Here is a 22,948-nt window from a genome sequence, read left to right as displayed (position 1 = left end):
AATGTTAACAAAGGACTTACGACGTTGTCTATGTCATTAGTCTAAACTCTCGTTTGGAGTGTATGGCACGCAGTTTCAGAATTGTTTTTACTATCTGGCCCTATCCGTAAAAGGTGTGCCGACCCCTGCCCTAGATGATCCCTTCGAACCAACCAATCTTCAAGAATTTTCGGGCACCGTTTTATGTTTAAACTAGGAACATCTTCGCAAGCGGGTGAATTTACTCGCTGGACTGTGGGCTTGAAATGTCCACCACAAAGCAAATCCTCAAGCTTTGAAAATATATAATAAAGATATATTCGATTGAATTCGAACGTACTGGCTGCCTATCTCTCCCTAAAGAATTTTATTTCACCAATACATAACCTGCATTGTGTTCCTCCCCTGTTATCACGGTACACTCGGGACACAATATGTTACTTCATCGCAAAACGTAACCTTAAAAATATCAAACAAAGCAAACACCAAAAACCACGTTGCATCACAACCTTCACCAGGCACAATCCAACGATCGCGTCGCGTTCCGTGTTGAATGCATCGTCGAACACGGGCAAACCTTTCGCAAAATTTATAAAAACCGTACACGCCGGAGACGACACGTTACTGTTGCTCCTGGTGACCCGTGTACGGTGTGGCGTACGAACAGCCGTCGCACAAATAAAACATCCCACATTCCCCCCACGGCGGCGGGTATTCGCAACAAGGAATTAGATAATACGCGAGGACACCACCCAGCACAACCCCGACAAACGAAATGAATTCGCCTAAAACATCCGCTCACAAGCGCATATCGCGCAAAGATGGCCTCGGGCGAGAAGAGATGCTCGGATTAGCGACACCACGCGCCGTCCCCCACCTCGTGTGACCGTCTCGTGTGTTTATGCGAATCTAAATATTTACCACCCCAACCCACTCGGCGAGGGTGCTTCTCTGGTTGGGAAGCACCCGTACGGTGATGTTTCGCAAACGCTGGAACCAGGAATCCCCCCCCCCCCCCCCCATCCCGGAGGCCATCCCGGTGCCCGGTTACGCCCAGCCCGTTACGGTCCAGACGCTTCTCTTCGGCCGGCCGAAGAAATATGTGAAATTCGCGTGCCGCTTTTAAATATTTCTTCCCTATGCGGGAAGGCGGAACGGGCCACATTGCTCGTACGTATCGTCCGCATATCGTCGGAAACGATCTTTTCTTCCCCCAGTGCCTGTAATTCTGCGCTCTTTCGATTGCGTTTTTTTGGGCGTTTGGATCTGTCGAAGGCGTCGGTGCGTCGAATTCTGGCCCTGCGCTTCGTTTCGATGAGCGCGCGCATTTTCATCTGCCTTGTTTCTGCCGACCACTAATGGACCACTCACACACACACATTCCTCCATTGCCGTCCGCATCTCGGCCAGCATCGATCGAACCCTTGGCTTGGGGCTCTTGAGGGAGCGCATGCAAGGACCCAGCAGAGTGAATGATTTGTAAATAAAAGCGAAAGCAACATTGGGTCCCATCTGGCCCCAGTTGGGAAAACACTCCAGCATGCCTTTGTGGAAGTATTGTGTTTGTGTGTGTGTGTGTTTAGTTTTTATTCCTTTTAAACCCTCATACCATACCCCTCCCCAAAAAAAAAAACAAGTTTCCCTTTTCGCTGGTTGACAATTCGTCGTAAATTCCCGCGTTTTGGAGCTAATTAACTGCACAGCTAATTTGTGAAAGAGTCACACTGCTTGGGACGACGAGCGTTGATTTAAGCGTTTTTTTTTTTGCTGCTTAGCAAACCATCAAACCATTGGCTTATCGCACGGACGATGAAGCTGATGGGAAACTGTTGCCGCGCAACTACGCGCGATGTTCATCTGAAAAGCTTTATGTGGCGTTTTCGCTGCTCTTCATTAATTGCTGTACCGTTTGGAGTGGTTATACTTAGTGCTTGTCGTACAGCTATCGTGGCGATAAAAAAGTAAAAGTTATCAATTAAATTATTTGGCCAAAAAAAAGTCACTTTCATAAAGGTACTTTAATTGTCTTCCAGCAGGATCAGCGATCTTCATTTCTTTTGCTCGTCTTTGAGCGGTCCACATTGAGATCTACCTCAAGATCGATCGCGATCTTTTCTACCTTCCTTCAGCATCGATACGCCTATTTTTACCATTCTCCACACCTGTTAGTTCTCCATCCAGTTCTATCACTCGACCCGCACCATCCTGACTGATGGTCACTCCGATCAGCCGGCATTACACAATCACCCTTCCCTTCCATCGTGAGCTCTCGCAATCGAGCTTTTATGTTATTACAGTACGAAAATAGCAGCATCTTTCTTCACGTTGAAGAGTCCACCTTCTCCGACACCATTTAGACGTACGAGAGTCGCAACGGTTGACGCACCATTCGATCCGGAAAAGCCAACGAGAAGTGGAATGTCCAAAGGAGAGGTGAGGTCGGCTTCGGTTCACTGCCACCGACCCACGAGTGCGGCCATTCCTCATGAAATATGAACGACCTGTTGCTGGACGCAGAGAGCCGTTTCAATTTCACCAACCCAGCAGGGAAAAAGGTTAAGCCAATTCACTTTTAATTCCGTAAATCTCCATTTCACCATCGAATGGTGGAGAGTTGTGCAACCGGCGAAACAGTGTTATTGTTTATTTTGACCGTTTTTAATTTTGCCATCTCCACCTGATGAGACCAAATGTCTTGTTTAACGTTCTGCAGACAGCCTGTTGGACAGCGACTCTCATTTCCATTAATTTTTCCAACAACTTCAAATATTGCGTGTAGCATATTCTGACAATCGTTCGCAGGGGTCGCTTATTAGAGGCCATTATGTTCTTATTTATGATTTTTGCTAAAAAATTCTGCCACTCGATTGCTGCTCCCATTATCCGTCACAAGAAATGATCGCCAAAATGTGTATCAATCGACAAGCCGTTACAGTTCTACTTTGCAATCGGAGCGGCTCAATAGGAGCTTTTTGGAGTGAAATGGAATGATTAGCATTGTTTTCCATCGTAGCTCGTTAGCGCGTACACAACAACCTCCAAAAGCGTGGGTTTGATTTATCTGTCTAGTGTCTTTTTTTTTTTTTTTGTCTCCTTGTGACCTTCTCGAGGTAATGGCTTTGTTGCGATAAACGGTTCGAATTAAATGTGACAAGATAATTTATTGGCTAATCTCAGAACGGAGCAGCTTTTACAGCGTTCCGTTTTTGTTCTACTTTAATTGACTCATTAGTCCATTCGAAGACATTCAATCGTAATCGGAGCATGGACAAACTTAAACCCAATTTCATCACAAATCTACAAAAACCTCAACACTGTCTCCTTACCCGTGTATGAATCCTTGTGGGAAATGACCCAACCCAAACCGGGCGTCCTTCAAAACAGATGGTGAAGCAAAAAAAAACTTCCAGAAAAATTGTTTGCCTCGCTTCACTCCGTACAGTTCACGGCCGCATCACCACACAACCACAAAAATGACCGCTAACGACATACTTCAATTATCGATCACGACACATCTGATCACACATCACCAGACCCGGACGGCACCCGGGCAATATCTTCTTCACCTGTCCAGTGCAATCAGCCACAAAGTGTGTACGCAGCAGAACCGAACGTCAGCGCAAAAACCCAATTCGAAAGAACAATCTCAACCATGACGGCACTAGCGGCACGAGTGCCCTCAGGCATCCACTCTTACGATTTCATTCATTCCGAGCATTCGCGCGCGCGACACTTTTGTCATTTTCCGGGTGTTCTGGCTTGCCTTTTGTTTGTGTTATGCGTTTTCGTACACCCCAGTTGCCAGTTCCAGTTGAAACGTTCGTAAAAAAGATTTTCGCTTTGCTCGCTTGTTTTCGCTTGTGATGTTCTGTTTTTTTTTTTTTTTTTTGCTGTCGACGCTCGATAACGATCACATCAGGATCAGCGTTTGAGTTTAATTTTCAATTTCACGGATTTTACGCTTCTTTTGCGCAGTGCATTTGATTGGTTTTATTTTTCACCCAGCTGGGTTTGGGACCACTCTTGCCACTTGCCATTGTAACCTTTAGTTTCCCTATTGTTTTGTTTTTTTTTTCTCGCTCCCGCCTTTCCTTCTGCGCTATTTGCTATATCCACACTTACGGCGACGGGTTTTCGGGAGACTTTTAATTTTCACTCCTCCATTATGCTCTCAATCAATCCGATTGATCCGATTGGATTTTTGAGTGTGCGCGCGCGCGCGCGCTCACATACACCCCGAGCTTGACCAATTCGACGAACGAACCGACCCGACCCGCTGGTCCGCGTCGTTTACAGATGAAGAATGTTCTACCGCACCCAGTGCCACCATTCGGGTTTACCATCCACACTGCACTGGGTGACTTGTGCGCGACGGCAAGAAAACCGTTCTCGGGATCCCGGGTCCGGTGGCCGCCTATTCTATTCCGTCTAATGTTGTGGTGGGTTTTTTTTTTCTCTTCAACCTAACCGCAGCCACTACACCGAACAGGGAGGCGGAGGGATGGTGGACGAAACGGTCCGGGCTAGCACATCCCACCGTCAAAAATCAGTGCCTTCACGGATGGTGGTGGTTACGAACCAATTGGCGACGAGATACGAGCCGGCTGCGATCCTCGCAACCGGGCAGAAATTCCTTTCCGAAGGCTTTCGACGTAAGGCTTCCTAGCCTCGAGCCTTTCGAGCGTCAAGGTCTTCTAAGAATGCTCCGTTTGCCCGCGTATTTTGTTTGGCACACAAAAGAGCCACACACACACACACACACACACTCGCGTTTGGGGAGGGAAAAGAATTTGTAATATCCCTGTTTTTTTTTTTCCTTTCGTGTGCTAAACGAAACGGTCAGCGGGGATGTATTTGAAAATAAATGTGTCTGTCTGCTTTGTGCCTGTTGCTTTAGTGGAAATTATTCAAACAATTGCTTCACCGTTCCTTTGCCGCACAAACTTTCGATCTCGTAGAACAAGTCTTGTTGCTTCACGTCATCAGGCCGATAAAACAACTTTTCTTAAAGCAACTCTTCAAAAGACTTGCGCGACTGTATAAGACACGAACTCGATAATGGTAATCGATCGCACTATCGATTTGCGTTAAGCACGGACACGATATCACACAAGCACTACCGTTCGTATGCAACTTTTTGTAGTGTGTTTTTCGTCCCCGACGGGAGCACTGGTAACGCGACAGCTGGATGCCGATGCCGTACGCCAATCCACCCGCAACAGCGCTTTGCTACAAACTGACTTCGGGTTGGGCTTCTTTCCACTGATCTGCCCGACGCACAGCGGATCGCACCGATTGACGATGACGACCGTCGCGCAGCATACACAGGTCGCGCGTTCCGGGCTGTCCGCCTTTGGATGTATCCGATTACATGGAGTTTTTTATTTCGTTCCATTTTCATCTCTCCGGCATCTCAACGGGCTCTCGTCGGGCGAGCGGTTTTTATGCTTCGCATACTATCTTCGCCCGGCTGATGCTGTAGCGGCACGAGAGAAACCCAGATGCGCTTGCTCTCCATTCTCTTGCCGCGTTTGGTGTTGCACGAGCAGGTACCGACGTATACATATTGGTACCGCACCGTAGTATCGGCCGAGCAAACGGTTGATTAGTCGAGTCGAGCGTACGAACGCCAGGAGAGATTTTCAAGAGCATATCGGCGTTATGCTGTCAACATAACAGCAGGCAGCAACAGGTACACGAGCGAAGGGGGGAAAAAACACTCGATTCGCACTCGTTTCAAACAAACCAGCGAATGGAAGGAACAACATAGTCGACAGCTAATGGTTGTACGCTTTGCACAAACTGCGTGCTGTGCACTGTGGCAAACAAAACAGGGGTACGAATTCTGTCCTTTATCTCGCATAAAAAAACACACATATTGCCCGTTAGTATATTTGCCGTTACCAGCCCGAATCCACCTGTTACCCAAAATGAACCATCTCACAGAACACAACAAAAAAAAAAATCCCAAAACAAATCCCAACTGAACATAGACGCACTGCGTAACAAAAGCAATGCGAGCAGTATCTACGTCAGTCGATCTGTCGCATTTCATGTCAACACCGGTACAGCATAAAAAGATTGAAAAGCAAAAAAAGCTCGTAGGCAGCAACATTACCACGCGGAACGCTAGTGCGCGATGGCGAGCGATGGCACCGATGGGTAAAACAAAAGATTAACCCCGACCCTCCGCGCCCTGGTTGGCCCTTGCTTAATCCGGCGATCGTTCACCGATCGTCTGCAGCGTGTATTCCGTGGGCAAAGAAAGCAGTCAGCTACAAACCTTTCCCCCCCGAGTAAGAAAAACAAAACAAAGCAAAAGATTCTCTCCCCGTCTTCGAAACCTGCCCGAGCTACTAGAAAATCGAAATCGAAACAACAAAACTCAAAACAATCTCCACGCTAAGCCTCCCCAAAGCTCCACACTCCCTTCTTTCGATGGGAGTGTGCTCTTTCGCTTCGTTTGGGTTGCCCATTTTTTTTGTGCTTGCTCATCCAATTCTGATGAGATTAGATTTTCGTTCTCCACTGCCGCTTCTTCGGGCTCTTATTCCTTCGGTTCCGCGCTTCATTCCGCGAGCCACGAATATTTCTCCGTGGCCTTCAGTTGTTTTTTTTTTTGGTTTTCCTTTAACCAGTTTGCTTGTTGTGTGGAGATGTTTTCACCACTTCGCACAGGTGCGATCCAAAAGCAGGCTGATAAATCTTTGGCTGCAAGAGAAAAAAAAAAACCCAGAACCTTCACATATCAGCGTACTGCGATCGTGTTCCGATCGAAACCGTCTCGTCTCCTGACCTGACAATAAACGCTCTCTGAACGATAGAAGCGAATGAATATGTGGGTAATGCGCCAACTTACACGCTGGTTACAGTGGTGAATTTATTTCGATTAGCTTCCATTTCCATGCGCGTACATATGGTACGCACAATACACCACAGCGTTATGGGGTTGGCACCACCGAAGATAACACGTGCCCATTTGTTTTGTTTGGAGTGGGTCTTAATGCCGGGATGATTAAGATAGAACCATCGCGAGCGTATGAGACTCGAGGGCATTTCAAGTGACGAATGTTGATTTGTTTTACACCCTTTCAGCACCCTTCATTGCTTCTTTGGAGAATACTCTCCCTTTTCCTCTGCGTGTCCCCCGTTCCTCATTAGTGTTATTCTATTTTGCGCTTGTGGTAGGGAAAGAAAATGAGAAGCAATATCTCAGCACTATCCCTCCCAAACGCTCCCCTCGCTCCCGTCGATTCAACCCGTCGGTGAGTTGTAATTTATCTGTACCGTTTACGCCGATGCACGATCGCGCGGGTTCGTCACTTGCTGGTCAAGTCTTTCGATTGCCCGTATCCACATATCGCGTACAACGTCGTTATAATTTACACGCCAGCGTAAAGCGCTCGCCGTTGCCTGCATTCATGTGCAACCGTTTGATCGATCGGTCCGCTACCATGAATGGGTGCAGATCAACAACATTTCTGACATTTTTCTGCCTTGTTCAAATAAACTCCATAAATTATATCAATCGGTCGCGTCTTTGCTGGAACGACGGCCAGCCTTGACGTCTTCGGGGTTCGCGGACGTACGTGAAATGATGTATCTGTTTAGAAGATGTTTTCCTATGTTTTTTTTTTATTATGCTGTAAGGTGTTTTGTATGGGACAAACAGGAAGCGAGGAAACAAATCTTAAGGTGGAGAGCAACAAAAAAAAAATGGTTCCAACCACCTGAAGATGCAACTGCAGCCAAGTGTCGAGATTCCGGGCGGACGATAAACTAAATCATGTTGGCCTGTTGGTTCGCCCGTTCATACGCGCGATCGCCGGTTCGCGCAACCGCTACCATTGACCATTGTCGTTTGACACATGTTTTCCGCCTTTCAACGCTACCGCACCGCGGCCGCAATGGTTAAAATGGAGCGCATGACAGAAACATGGCAACAAACGAGATGCCAAGGGCGCGTTGCGTCGGCGAAGAAGGCTTCATTTGCCCATTTCTGGCAGCGGCTTGGTGATTTTCCCTTTCCCCCGTACCCATCCCTGGTTTGCCAGCGTAAGACCCGCGGTGCGTGCTGTCGTTCGGCACACGCGTGTGCCTGCCGTCGCCGGTGTGAGTCGTCGTCAATTAATTTATTCGTTGCTTAATTTAAACGTAATTAATTGTAGCATAAGATCGCGCGACTACCGTTGCAGAAGTTGGAAGCAACGCTTCGGCTGGATGGTGCGCACCGTACGCATTACGCACACTAGCATTACATCACCCGGTGGACATTCCGATGCTGGCGCAACAACAACAAAAAAACCTGCAAGCAAAAACCAGAGTGCACAGAGATCGATATCGGTGGTGCTACCGATCGTATCGCTTGCTTGTAATGATTGACACCTGGGAATTGTTTTCTTTCCAGCTGGCAAAACAATCATTCACACATACTTAATGCCGCCCCGGGGACAATGCAGGGTGAATGTGAAGATATTTCTCAAACTCACTTTTGACAAAGAATTTGTTCATTAAGAAACCGATCTACTGCTAAAAGTCTTTACGTATTTAATGAATCTATTTTTAACTGTCTCCCACAGGCGACTTTACGCATTCCAGAAACACAAAACGCACCATTACAAATGTCTCTTCCTCTTCCTCAACAGGCTTTACCACTGTCACTTTCAGACGGCTTTTCACGCCGCACGTAAATAAAACCCTCTTCGAGGCCTTTGACACTGGATCGACCGGCATCCGGACCGTGTTCCTCCAGCCGTTGACTTTAATCCGCTTCGCAAAGTAATCCTTACCCGTGCCCAACCCTGCTTCTGCCCCCTTCGTCCACCGGCCAGTTCTCGCGTTTTGGTCGTATGCCACAACCGTGCGAGTTTCGATTGCGCTACTCGATTGCGTCATAAACCAATCGTTTCGTTTCGCGCCATCATTTCACCGCGTTTTGTGTCGCGGTTACTTTTTATTTCGTTCGCGTGTGTGTGTGTGTGTCAAGAGAGTGAGGGGGGGGGGGGGGGGGGCTAATCCTTGTGGCTTGTCGCCTTGTGGATCACCTGAAAATTAACTTCCCCGTTTCGCTATCGCGCTATCGTGTCCATTTGTTCTTAATTTTCTTATCCCCAAAAAAACCCGACGCCACTAATGTTCGCTCGATCGGTTACAAACCGTTTTCGATCGTTTCGATCGATTGATGACCGTCCATGACAGGGCAAATTCTTTTTCTCTTTTCTACCCCCCAAATCCCCCTCGGTTCACTCGCCCGGGGAGGAATGCCAACCGACCCTTGGCCATCCCTTTGTCCAGCGGAGTTCAGTGCAGTGCTATCGCTCGAAAGTAAAAACCGCCCGCTGCTCTAGGAATGTGACGAAAAAATCTTTGTTCCCAACTTGAATTACAAGACCAATACACACACACACACACACACACTAGGCGAAGATTTGATGAAACATCAGCAAGATTTGATCGTTTCTGGCTAAACGCTTCCAGTATTGCGTACGGGAAACGGATTATCACAATAATCATAATAATTTAATCAACCATTAGGACCGTGCCATCGATACGTGTCGGCCGGCCGGGCAGGGAAGTGGCCACACCAATCTACACGTTTCATTTGCTTCCCCAAAAAAATGGCCGTTGCTAGAAATCCAGCGATTATGATATCCGGTACGATGACTCGCCGGACTGTTACCTTTTTTTGTTTTTGCTTCTGTATATTGGGTAATGTTGGTTTCTCGAGTAGTTTGCTACCGTACGATGGAAACATATTTGTGTTTTATTAGTTTACGACCTTTACAACTCCGCGCACAATAAATGCGCTGCTGCGAAAGTGACGTGGAAGCGAACCAACCGAACAACCACACACAAATTAAACATTTTCGCTGATGTTTTGCCGTTTCCTTGCCGTGGCGCACCACTGTCTCGCCTGTCCACGCTATAATTAAATCAATAAAATTAAATTCCTTTACCGGCCATTTATCGCACATGAGCGTTCGGTTGATTTTATGATTATTTATCTACGCCTCGCGAATAGCCGACGATTAACGAGCGCGGCTCGCAGATAGAATTATTGTCGTGAGTCATACACGTTCGTGATACCCTCCTGAACCTTGCACGTGATATCGTGTGCATCAGCAGTGGAAGTTGGATTACTTAAAGAAATCAAAGTTGTACAGCTTCTTTAAAAAAAAACACTCTCTCAATACTTTTCGTTCCCACGGTTCGTTCTAAATGTGTCTCATTACACTAATTCAGAACATTTTCACAACAGCAGCGGAAAAAAGGCTTTAACGCATCGTGCATCCGACGAGTTCTTCACATTCCAACATTTCGGGTATTCCACATTGCAAACCGACCGGAATCGCGTTCGTTTCCCATGAGCCTTCATAAATCCCCGAGGGCGTTAAGGCTTGCGGCGGTTTTCTTTACGATCGTTCACCGGCAGTACGGCCAAACTGTCTGTTTAAAACGGGCGAAAACGCTCATAACCGATCGGTTAGAATCGCTTCTTGTACGCTGGCACGATGGAATGAGTGGAATCTTCATGAAGAAAAGTGATTAAAAGATATTAAATCTGTTTTTAAGCTGGTTTAGAGCTTTTTGGTTGGAAATGCACGCTTATGTGCTTACATGCTCGCTGCAGTCAATGCACTTTTCGGTACACCGCCCGGACCCAATAGCTTCTCCTGTTTTGTCAGTTCCGTGCATCATCCGATCCAAACGATCTTTATGATTTCGATGCATGTTTGCCAACTGTGATCATCGCTCCCATCCATCGAGCACGGGGGGGCACACTCCCGTGGGGTGGTCAAGCGATCGCACCATCTCGCCACACCCCTCTCACAGCCCCCGGAGTCCCGCATGCAAACGCGGCACACGAAATCTGCCGAGCTGCCCAGCTGACGCAGGCGGTGGTGGTGCGTGCGGTGCGGAGAATGTCCACCACCCGGCACCGAGGCGATAGCGATAGCGAGATTACGAACGGGAAACAGCGAACCCATCGCGCCAGAACAGAACCGGGAAAATATTATACACTCTATCGAATTTAATAGCTCGATCGTGATATGCGTGACTTTGGCCGTGGCAGCCGGTCATCATCATCAGCAGCAGCATCAGCACAGTAATCTGACGGCGCGCAAAGAAAGGCATCCTGTTCGTCAGCGCTGCCCGCGTCCCGTGCTTCTCCGCTCGCTCGGTGCTCCGACTGCCGGTGCAAGACAGGACACTGCCGGGCACCAATACCATACCGGATCCCGCACAACCGTAAAGCTCAAAACGTCAACGATCTGCCACAGTCGTGTACAGGATGGCGCACAACATGCGCTTTAGAAGGGAAGCACGGCTGCTGCAACAAATCTGGAACTGCAACAACCTACCAGCTTCCCACCGGCCGACCGGCCGGCTGAAGGATTGCAGCATTCGCAACGTTGGTCCACGGGAAAAAATTAGGCCCACTCCTGAGACAAGCAATTCCCGCCGCCCGGAAGATAACACGAATTGACCGCACGACCTTCTGGGGAGGCTTTTTTTGTTGTTGTTGTTCTTGTTTTGTATTCTACTGCGCCATCTTCCCCTTTCCACCGGTTTTGACGCGCCGTCCGCGCGGTAATGATGATCTGAATCCGCACCACATATCTGCAAATGGCACTTACGAATGGGGCCCCCGCAATGATATACCGGTAAACCGGGGAAGGGCAATCACAGGCCCTTGCGTTCCATCGTGTCCTCAACCTTCCTAAAAGCCCAACGGAGCGTTGGCGCGATGGTTCACCCGCATAACATCGTGCACGCTCGTGGTTCTTTACCTCCAAACGCTCCATCCCCCTGTGGCCGATACCCCTCCCCAATCCAAACAGGGGTGATTCCCTTTTTTGCAGACATTGTAGGCACGCACCAGACAGAGCAAGACGGCAAAAGGTCGTGGTCCGTGGCGGCGAATGTGGTTTTGCGAGGCGTCGTCTTCGTCGTACCGACACGTCAGTCTATCCATGTCTGTTTTTTTTTTGTTTTTGGTTCCGTTTGTATCCTCTTCGGCAGCCGTCGTTCGTGACAGTTTCAGCCAACGTTTCCAGGCAGCATCCGAGGGAGAAAAACAACGGTACGCTCGTTTGCAACCGTTTTGCATAATTTCCGAACCGTCCGAAAAAGGGAACCTACGTTTGAAACGGGTGTGGAGGGCGTGGACGAGGATCGAGAGGGGTGGAGGAATAAACGGCGACGATGGGCGGCACGGAAGACGTGCCGGGGATGATAATGATGCTCCGAGAACCGATCCGTCGCCAGCACGGTGGCAATGGATTTCAACGCCCAACCAAGCGGCTAACCTCCACCGCAACCAACGGTAGCTAAAGGAGGGAAAAGAAAACAATAAAAAAAACACACACACAACCGGCAATCGGAGAACTCCCATCCCGACACACATGTAATCAACTCTTTTGCCAGATCCTAAAGATTTCGGCACAGTAATACTGGTAGCCACACGGAAACGGTGCGTCAACCGAACAACGTGTTATCATTTGCCCGCTTAATAATGCACTCGGCAAAAAGATTGATCGCACAAAGCACGTCACCAATCCAAACACGCCAAACACAGCGGCTCGAACTGTTCGGCGTTGCCAAACAAAAATGTACCTTTTTTGTTGCACGTTCCTCTGCAGTTCCAGTTCCGGGCTGTGGCGTACTAGCGGCATTTTGCTATCTGTTACCTTGTTGAGCGCTTGCAAACCGATTTTCTTTCCTATTTTCCTTTTGTTTCCTAGCCGCATCTCTCAAACGCTTCTACCCGAAATGTGCCACGATCGAAGGTAACCCCGGTAATTCGCGGCAACCGCAAGCAATACGGTGCCGGATAAACGATGTTGGCAGGCAAATTACAGCTTGATGATCTTGCCAAACTAAAGCTATCCAAGGGGTTTTTACTTTACATTGTAGCAGATGTGTAAGAAGGGCAGCGAGTAATTTGTTGCACATTGCTGTTGTGAATAGAGCGACGAGCATCATAGCTCATTGCTCAGTTATGCAGTACAAAAACATTAGAAATGTTGTATAATTCTTCTTTCTTTGCCACGATTTAGGATAGTGCGTACTGGTTGAAGGTTCAGGATTAATCCTGATTTAACATCCTTTAACATCAAAAACTCATGCTATGGTATAGAAAAAGCCAGTACAATTTATCCTCAACATCTTGACGATCTTGACCTGTTGCACGAGTCCTTTAAACCGGTCACGGTTGAGCACCGTCGTCTGTCAATCCTTTATATCGGCCTTTCAGATGCGAGACGCAACAACGCCATCACTCCATCTCAATTTCGCCCTACCACGCCTCTTCTGTCCATGTGGCCGACCTAAAAGGGCTTTGCAGGCTTTATTGTCCGGTGCCATTCTCATGACGTTACCAGCCCACCGGAATCTGGTGAATCTAATTCACTGTACGACAGAAAGTTCAACGTACTAGTCGAAAAGTTCGTCATCGTTCTGAGTAACTTCCTCTCGAACGCGGTAAAGAGGATATTGTCAGTCTTGGAGAATCTCAGAGATCTCAGAGCCTTTTGCGAGCGTCAGTGCATGTCAGGATCTGGGGTGACTAACTAAAAATAGTCCCCGAAGTTTCTACCATCGAGTAGCGGATGGTCATCTCTAGCGCTAGGTTGAAGAGTAGACAAACTAGTCCATCTCCTTGGTCTTGGACGTTGATCATTGCCTTTCGTACTAGTCTGATAAATTCAGGGACGGCTGGTGGTGTATTGGTAGCGACGCCGGTCTTCACACGACAGGACCGGTCCAAAATCCGATCCGGTCCAATCCTCCGTAGCAAGGACTAATGAATAAGGACATCAAGAAGAAAGAGAGAGCCTGGTAAATTTGAGCGGGATTCTAAAGGAGTTCATTCCGTCTGCGGCCATGAAGTTAATGAAGAATTCAAAAGAGTATAGCTGTGGTTCCGCTATCTTCTCCAAGATCTGATCAATGGTTGATTTTTCGAGTCAGAATGGATAATTTGGATAATTTTCAACTATCTCTTCTACAATTGGAATAAGATGATCTTGTAACATAAAGGAGAATATCTGGTAGGCGGTATTCCACATCGTAATTCTCCTGTACTTGCTGCACTCTTGATTATCGCCCTCTTGTATATGGAGTAGATGATGTTCAAATTTCATTCACAAGACATCGATTATCTAGTCGATACCTCAGTAAAATTTCGATAAATTTACATGTTCTAGTACTGCACATCCATTTTAGATCTGTTCCGCTACCATTCCGTTGGTGATGACGGATGACCTTACGGGTTTCTGCAATCCTAAGTGACAGTAGCTAGAGGCCTCTAGTGCACCCTGTAACTGCTCTTTGAACTGATCGTTCAATGATCAAAATACCGAGAGCCCATCGCAAGAGGTAAGTAATCTATTTACTTGAACATTGCTGATGAAACATTGAAACATTTTGTTGTATCCGCCAACAGTTGAATAACTATCATCCAATAAATTATGCGATTCCATGCATCCTCTCCGACATGGATCTCATTTGTAAGTGTCGCACTAAAATGTCCCAAAATCCGATATGTGTTTTACCTTCCTTTTATACGTTTCTTTCAGCTGAAAGCTTCAATTTTTTCACCTCGCCACACCGATTCAGGTTTATGTTTATGAATGGCAATAAACCAAATCACCAATAAATTGATATCGTCCCAGGCTGTCACGGGGGATGCGCCATTCAGCATTCGCAAAACCACAAAACTCCACACCCTCGCACGGTGTTGTGGACAAACAACAGCAGCAGCAAAACTACACAAGGAATCAAGAGGAATCAACAAAGCTACCAATACCACCCTCACGTTACGGGGTGCGTTGTGGCATGTTTTTCGCTCGGTTTTTTTTTTCGTTGTGTTTTTCGACCATTTTTGATCACTTTTTAATTGCCACATAAAAGCAATCGAATGCACGGATTCATCGTTGCAAGGGGAGAAATCGTCTCCGATATCGGTTGATAATCGGTACCCGGTCTACCCATATCGCCCAAACAAAACAAAACAAAAAACCGGACCCAACTGGCAAAGCTTCAAGTTTTATGCCCGCCCAAACAACAAGAAAGATAAATTTAAACACTTCTCGACAAAATGTTGCTTAAATGCTCGGTTTTTTTTTTTGTGCTTTCCTTTTGGTTTATCGCGCATCAATCCTTTCTCGCGCGATACCGCGCGTGACTGTGGAAATATTCCGCACACAACAAGCGACAGCCGGCAACTGACGAGTGCAGCATCACAAACATACCCCCTATTCGTCCGTGACGGAAGCAGAAAGCGATAAAGTGGTAAATGAATAATAAAAATAAATTTAAATTAAATTCAGAAGTGACGCGACTGGTTGCAACTAGCGCTGCATGCACCGCACCGTTAGCCGTTTGCGGGGGTTTGGTGCTGGTGCGCATTGTTTTCCTACTGCGCAACCGTGTAGCGTCAACGCAAACGAAAGGAGGTCCCGGATCGGATTATGGTTTTATTTTAATCTCATTACCTGCAGCAACAACGCCACGAAGAGCAAGGCAAAAAAGGTAAACGTGAAGAATTGCATGCATATTTGCCACCCCTTCTCGTCGCCGAGAAGGGTTGGAAAGCCACACGAGCTTCATCCCCCGGCCCGATCAATCTGCCATCTGGTGGCCAAACCGGCAAGGATGATGCATTTTATGGTTCCTTTCTCTGTTACGATGCGATTTTTGGTGGTTTTCTTTATGTGATACGCTTGTGTATCTCTTCGAAAGTGCAATAAAATTCGGTACGCGTTCCTGCACGGCTGAGCATCGTCTTTATTTAAAAAAAAAAGAAGGGTGTAATGCTTTTCGTCGACCTGGATGTATCACATCACGTCACGGAAATGCACCCGTCAACCGTGATAAGGGTGCTGCGGGATAGGAAACAAACCATACCAACCGTCTGCTTTGCACGTAAATTACCGGATCATTACGATCTTCGCGTTGCGTTCCGTCGTCCGACGGTCCGGTTTTGCCGATCCTTTCTGTTCGGTCCCACTCTAATCGATCTTGCGACTCGCGATCCCGCCCGATCGAAGATGGTGATTTGCGATCACCTACGCATTACGGCAAAGGGTCGGAATTTAAAACCGGGCATGACCTTCGAACTGGCTCGCGAACCTCGCGATCGCGACCATCGGCGGATGTGCGCTTGATCGATCCTTTTTCCGACGATGCCTTTCCAATAATTCTGAGGTTATTTGCCGAAAACAAAAAATCGACAACGCTTCCCCGATTGATGCAATCCTCTGCACTCTGCTGATTCTACTCTCGGCCAACGTCTTTCGTCACCGCTAACATATGTGTTTCGTAGTTGTTTTTTTTTTCTTTCTTGTGGCCCATTTTTCAAAAAGATGTTTCGCACCAAAAAAAAACAGACGCCTAGCTGCACAAATTGACCCATCGAAATCGGATCGGATCGATCGTGAACAGCTCGTTCGATGCGTTGATCCTCCGCTTTGATGCATTACACTGTGGCAGTGGGGTTTCCCTTTTGTACCTTTATCCGATGCGATGCACTGTTCCATTCCGATCCTCTATCAACCGAACCGTTGATGGGGTAAAGGTGAAAATTAAAATGAAGCGAAATAAAATTAAACGGCCATACTTGCAATTACCCCGTTGGTGTGCCACACAACTCCCACACTGGCCCGGCCAGCTGCAATTCCGTTTTCCTCATTTATTCATCCCCCATTGCTCTGGCCTGTTAAGTGTCCGGGGTAATCGTACCGAGTAGAACAACAGCAAAAAAAAAACAAAACCCCCGAAAAGAGATTATTTATGGCTTTCGCCCAACACACAGGATCGCGAGATGAAAAACCCGCGCCTTTTTGGCGTAGTACACCCGGGTGGCTGGAGAATGTACCGACAAAAAAATAAAGGAAACAACACCCAGTCGGTTGGTTGTCTTCGCGTTGTTTCGCTTCGAAACGATAATGCGCTTCGATCAAATCTTTACCTTTGCGCCTTAAAAATTGTGGCCAGAACTTTGAAAAAACTTCACCGGGGAACTAAGAAAAAGAACCAACCCCCCCGAAACGGAACGAAGCGAAATACGGTCGCCGAGCTGCAAATTTGCCGGTGATCATCAGGCCGAAGGATGGGAAAAATGAGATCGATGGTCCTAAATGTCTTAAACACCCGCTAGCATTGCCATTACACAGCTCATTTTTTTCCCCCGTTGAGTAACATTTATGCTATTGAGAATGTTAGTGAGCGACGGGACTGCCGAACCGAGAGCGGCGTTTTTTTTGTTAAGATTTTTCCTGGACGCGGCGGTACATTATGGCACGATGAGCCATACCCGATCCACATGCACAACGGAGTGCAGCAATCCTTTTCCCGCCTCAATTGGTTCTGACCCCCTTTTTCTTGCTTTAGTTGCTCGGCACATTGCACATTCTTTCCGTACCAATTTTCAACATCGTGTAATTATTATTGCCCTCCCGTATATGTTGAACGCCTTTTTCGGGGGAAGCTAAACGTATCCTTGCGTTTCCAGCTCTCGACCCTTTTGGGGGGGTTGTAATGGTAGGAGGGGGTCTCGATTCACATTAATAACAACCACAACAACAACAAAAAGAAGCACACTCTCCGCACAAAACCATTGCACATTCTAGCCACCAGGCCGAATCCGGACGCGATGATGCATTGGCAAAATTAAATGTATCCAAGGGAGAAGAAGGCGGTTTGGCGGCAAAATTCCACCTCTTAATCCACCGCCAAAAAGCTCGCTTTTTTGTGGGGCGAGATTTTTTGCTTCTTCCTTCTTAACTTTCCCCCCACCTTTCGGGGCTGCCCGTGCACATTCCACATGTTTCCATAATGTTTTTTTTTGCTTTGCATGGCCGGCCCCCACAACGACGATGATGATGATGGGCCGCAATGGTGAATTATGATTATATGTTATTCCATGTCCGGCGTGCATACACACATGGCCGCGCATCGGTACTGGACTGTGCCGTACCATAATGCACCCCTTTGCATCGTTATTTTGGTGTCGTTCTGTAGCATCGCTTCCAGCTTACAGCATACAGCATTGACCCCGTGTGGGATCAGCGATCTTGACAAAATGGAGAAAAAGTGTGAGATTTAAGATGCTTTGGAATTAATTAGAGGCCACCGATACACAAGGGTTATACTAATAAAGCATGCCAAGTATGTTTAAGTTGCTATTAAGAATTGTCCTAAATTTGGCCTTTATATCCTTATTATCCGATATCCTGTCTCCAACAAAACATCTCAAATAAATTTGTAAGCAAGAGTCAAATGGGTTCTCTTTATCGTAACCTCCCCTTTCAAGAATTGCCATTTGCCATCAGATTGGATTACCGTAAATGCAAGCTTTTATTCTCATAACAAGCATCAAAGCTTCGGAGTTCGGTGCGGTACGGATGCAGTATCGCCTTAATTTAAACTCTCCGCAATCTTCAATTTACTCAACCACCCGTAGCAAAAACGTAATTCTAGCCATTGGGGTTGGCTGCGGAGGCTCAGTTGCGAGCTTCTGCACGACAGGAAGGCACTGCCCGCTGAGACAGGGGGGTCTTGTTTCTTCGTACACGCTGAGATCTTCATCCAACTCGTACCACCTATAAACTCGCTATCAGTGGGTGAAGAAGAAAATAGAAGTAAACCATAACAACAACAACAACAACGGGCTGTTACACGAAGGCACGCGAGAACAAACAAATGCACCAGCGATCGCGAGCGCAACGGCCCACCGGTATGCACCTGTGGTATCGGGGGGGCACTGGCCCGGTACACGCTGTCCAACACGCACGCAATAGATCGATCTGTCGGTTGGGTAGTTTAATTTCTATTCGTTTTCCTTTCGTGGTTTGTTTGCTACCAACCATAATTTCACCCGCCCCCTCCCTCAACCCCGAACGCAATTATCCGTTGCGGTTCGTTATGGGTTCGGTCCGGTCCTGCTGCGGTCCGTTTGCAAACGGCAAGGTGGATCGTCGCAGCCGAGCGAAGGAAATGCGAACGGACTGTTAACGAATAATTGCGGTAGCAATTACGAGATTATGATGATGTTGTTAGTTAAATGTCAAATTTTTAACCCCACGCCCGAGCGCACGAGCGAGCTCGCTAATGAAAATATTTCACTCAACGTTTAAGAAGATAGTTGCTTCGCATTGATTGAGGTCAACAATCTACCGAAGGGTAATGGTAAATATTTACCGGTGTCTTGGTCTGACGTTTACGGCAGGTAAGAAGCGGTTTCAGTGCTTTCGTTGAAATTCTAGTTGCTTTTAAGCGGAAACATACGGTCAGCTCTTTCAATAATTTTTTTTTTTTGCACTTTCTTGAGGTCTGGACCATTTGTAAGATTGCAAGAATATCTGATATCGAATATGAACCAATAAATCGGCGATTAATGTAATTACAGCCCAAAAAGCATCGACCCATCCCCACGCAAAAACGAAATTGTTCAATGTACATACGCGTTTACATTATGTTTACATTACATTTACATTACATTTAATTGTTTTAAATTCTTTTTGTTTAATAGTCAAAGTATTTAATAATCTGAAGTACAAAAGTACCACTAATTCAATATTGGAGGAAATTGTCCACAGAACACTACAAAGGTGTCTTCCTTGTCCTTTCCTTTCTCAGATTCAAATTCTTTTTGTTTAATAGTCAAAGTATTTAATAATATGATGTACAAAAACACCTCTAATTCAATATTTGAGGAAATTGTCCACAGAACACTACAAAAGGGGTCTTTCTTGTCCACTCATCACACACCTTGGCTAGAAATGGCACACTTTGTACATGCAACGCTTTTCTTTTTCCACAGAAAATCGAAGGTTTAAAAAATCGTCACGCATACTTTGTAGATTTATTTCAAATCTGGGTTAACTAGCGGCACGATAAACGCATTCCGTATGACCCCGAACGATTTGTTACGGAGCGTCAGATACATTTGTCCTCCGGAGCGCTCAATTTAACAAAGGTTGCCCACTAACTGCACTGCCGTATGCGGTGTGACGACGAGTAGGAAACAATTAATCTTGTTCTAGTTGCACTCGGAAGCGCACGGGCTCCGTAGTACCGGTGAAGCGTCTAGTGCACCAGGCATTGGCCCTGGTGAGATGCATTTCAACCACCAAAAGGGAGAACGCTTATTAGCGCGAACCGACCGCGAACGATGATCGACAACCCTGCCGCTAGCGATTTCTTGCGGAAAACTTGAATAACAGGCGGGAAATAAGGTAATGAAACTGGACGGGCCCGTCTGCTCACACACGGCCACAAGCGTGTTGGCCCAACGGTCCTGGCCCATGACCATCGCCAACTGCTGGCAGCGCTCTGTAGCACTCCCACGATTTATGCCATCCTTTCCGGAGCCCTCGACCATCAGCGTACGGCCGGTATCCGCGAGACCCCGGGCTCGTAAATCCAGTCGCATCCATGCGTTCCTGTTGGGTTCTAATGCCGAACCGAATGGGAATGTGCTCCGGGAGAGGAATGTGTGTGTGTGTGTGTGTGCAATTCGCATAAAAATTTATGCTCCCTCCGGTGATCGGCGGGTAAAATTCCTAGTCAACGCGCGCGTGTTTTTTTTTGTTTTGTTCTTCATCCCCAGTTCGCGTTATGATCGCGAGTGTACGATTATGTTATAATTTCACCACAAACCGTGCCCCATTTCATGGCCCGTTCCGATTACGGTTCTGTTCTGGTGCCTTTCGTTTCCTCGTTTAGGAAGTGGTTTCTCGACGACGATCGGACCGCAGCAAAGGGGTATTGCGAGCGTACCGCTGGCGAGGATATTTGCCTGGAACCGTATTTCGCAGCGGAATCCACGCGAGCTCACGACTCGCCATCATTGTTAGCATCATCACCCGGCTGTGAGAGGAACTGGATACGGTGAGACGGCCAAACCACCGTCATCGCCATCATCATCGTCATGATTGTTAATGTTCGCTCCTTCAGCGAAGCGCACGGGAAGAGATTTATGCCCAAAATAGTAGTCCATCTCCAGCGGGACCGATCACGTTACGTTCTAAGGGCTAGTGTTCTGTTCCCAACAAAACCTACAGCAATCCTTAACCATAGCCCTCTCGATCCTGCTTAATATCCCACCGGTTGATCGGCCAGTGGTAGAACGTGGGTACGGCAGCCGCTTTTACTTCATTCCGACAAAAATCAATCACGATTTCATCGTTAAGAGCCGCCCTGCCCGCCATTTCTCATCTACCCACCCGATCGGCCTATCTGCCGACTAACGTAGAATCTCGCGGGAAAAGAGGAGACAAATGCAGACGCCAACCAGCTGCTGAGGCTGCGCTGATGTACGGCTGCACCGAAACGGCCCGAGCACACCAGATGACTGATGTTATGATAGGTACGCTCGGAAACTTGTGACGCTCGGCGAAAAATGCAATACCGTCTAGAGTGGCTCTAGAGGTTCTGCTGGCAGTTAATAGCTTAGAACGCTTTCCACGGGGTCCCACCACACCAGCCTGGTTGATTCTAAACCAAGCGGCGATACGATCATCTCAAAAATCGCTGATAAATGGCTGTGAGTTGTTCGAAAATGGGCGGCAAGATAATAGGTGTCCATCACAAAATAGCATCAAAATTACGTCAAGCTAGAAGGGTGCTTCTACCCATAGCATAAACCAGAATAAGAGAGAGAGAGAAAGCAACGAAATACTTAATAACAGTAGTAAAACTACTTTCCACATAAGTTTATGGCTTCTTCTAGCTTAGTGGTAGTAACAAAGTTTTCAAGATCAAGTTGCAAAGTCGGAGCTATTTTTGAATTCTATTTTGAAGTTGAACTAGACTGTTTCTACTTAGAACTGGAATCCTTCCAAACTGCTGGAACTATTGCAGTCTGATACTGATTCTGGTCAAAGTTTTTACGAGCGTTTTCGCTGGCCATTTTTTCAAATGAGCTTTCCAGTTCCAGAAAACAGGACGGATTCCCTATCTACCTCAACCCAATCTAGTTCAACTTGAATAAAAACCCTGAAATGGTTTCGACTTTATCGCATGTACTTTAAAATTCATTCAATTTCGCCCCGAGGGGGCTGTGGACAACTTACCCGATCTGTCTGTGCCGTTGTTTGCTGCTGCAGCCGGTGCCGTTGACGATTGTGATAGTCCCGTGGGGAAGATTGTGTTTTTGCACAAGCGTGAAAACATTTCGCCCACTACTGCACTACACTGTTTCCGTTGCACTGTACTAAATATTCTTCTTTCCGCATTAAAAATAACTTTCCTTCACGCTACACCACGATCGACGCACAGCGGAACATTCTATCGCATTGCACACACGGTCGGTTCCACGTTTATCATACGGTCGGTTGGAATGGGGATGGAATGTTTTCTTCTTTTTGTTGCTCTACCGTACTTCATTTCTCATCAACCATGTGCCGGTGTGCCGCACCACCATCACAAACCGGTCACGCACTCATTTTCACAAACGTCGAAGCGATGGGGAGGAAATTAATGAAAGCAAGACCGCAATGTACTACAAAACAAAAAAAAAAACACAGCAACACCGGGTACGTGGGCTAAACTTTCACGCTGGCTGTTCCGCGGACGGATACTTGTCAAGCACGCGCTCCAACCGTCCGGCGCTTACTGAAGCCGCCACTAATTAATCTAATTTCATAAATCGTACCCAGACCCACGAGCATTTACTTTCCATGCCCGGTTTGCCCCGAAGGTTTGCCGCTGTGGGTACGAAGGAAGCAAAAAAAAAAATATGGACGGTTAATCATAGCAAAAGTTAGTCGAACTCTTTAAAATAGCTAAACGTTGAAAGCACGGATTACCGTCTGATTGATGCACTAAATTGTATAACAAATCACTATTCTTTCGCTGCACGCTAGCAACCTTTTTGGTGTTCGATTTATTCCTGCTTTTTGTTTTATATCACCATTTTGTTCTGTCACTGCCTATTTACACCAGCACTTGCTGAACGTAT

General features: G+C 47.0%; 1 protein-coding gene across 1 annotated transcript in view; it reads right to left on the bottom strand.

Moving 5' to 3' along the window:
* LOC128713547 (uncharacterized) overlaps positions 1 to 22,161 on the bottom strand; it is a 33,140-nt gene extending 10,979 nt beyond the window's left edge. The window contains exon 1 of the mRNA XM_053808408.1: positions 22,062 to 22,161. Coding sequence (XP_053664383.1) covers positions 22,062 to 22,161 — 100 coding nt within the window. The remainder of the gene's footprint in view (positions 1 to 22,061) is intronic.
* Positions 22,162 to 22,948: the final 787 nt, after the last annotated feature.

Source organism: Anopheles marshallii, chromosome 3, assembly GCF_943734725.1.
Source record: "Anopheles marshallii chromosome 3, idAnoMarsDA_429_01, whole genome shotgun sequence".
Taxonomy (NCBI): Eukaryota; Metazoa; Arthropoda; class Insecta; order Diptera; family Culicidae; genus Anopheles; species Anopheles marshallii.
This window is presented reverse-complemented; position numbering and strand designations above follow the sequence as displayed.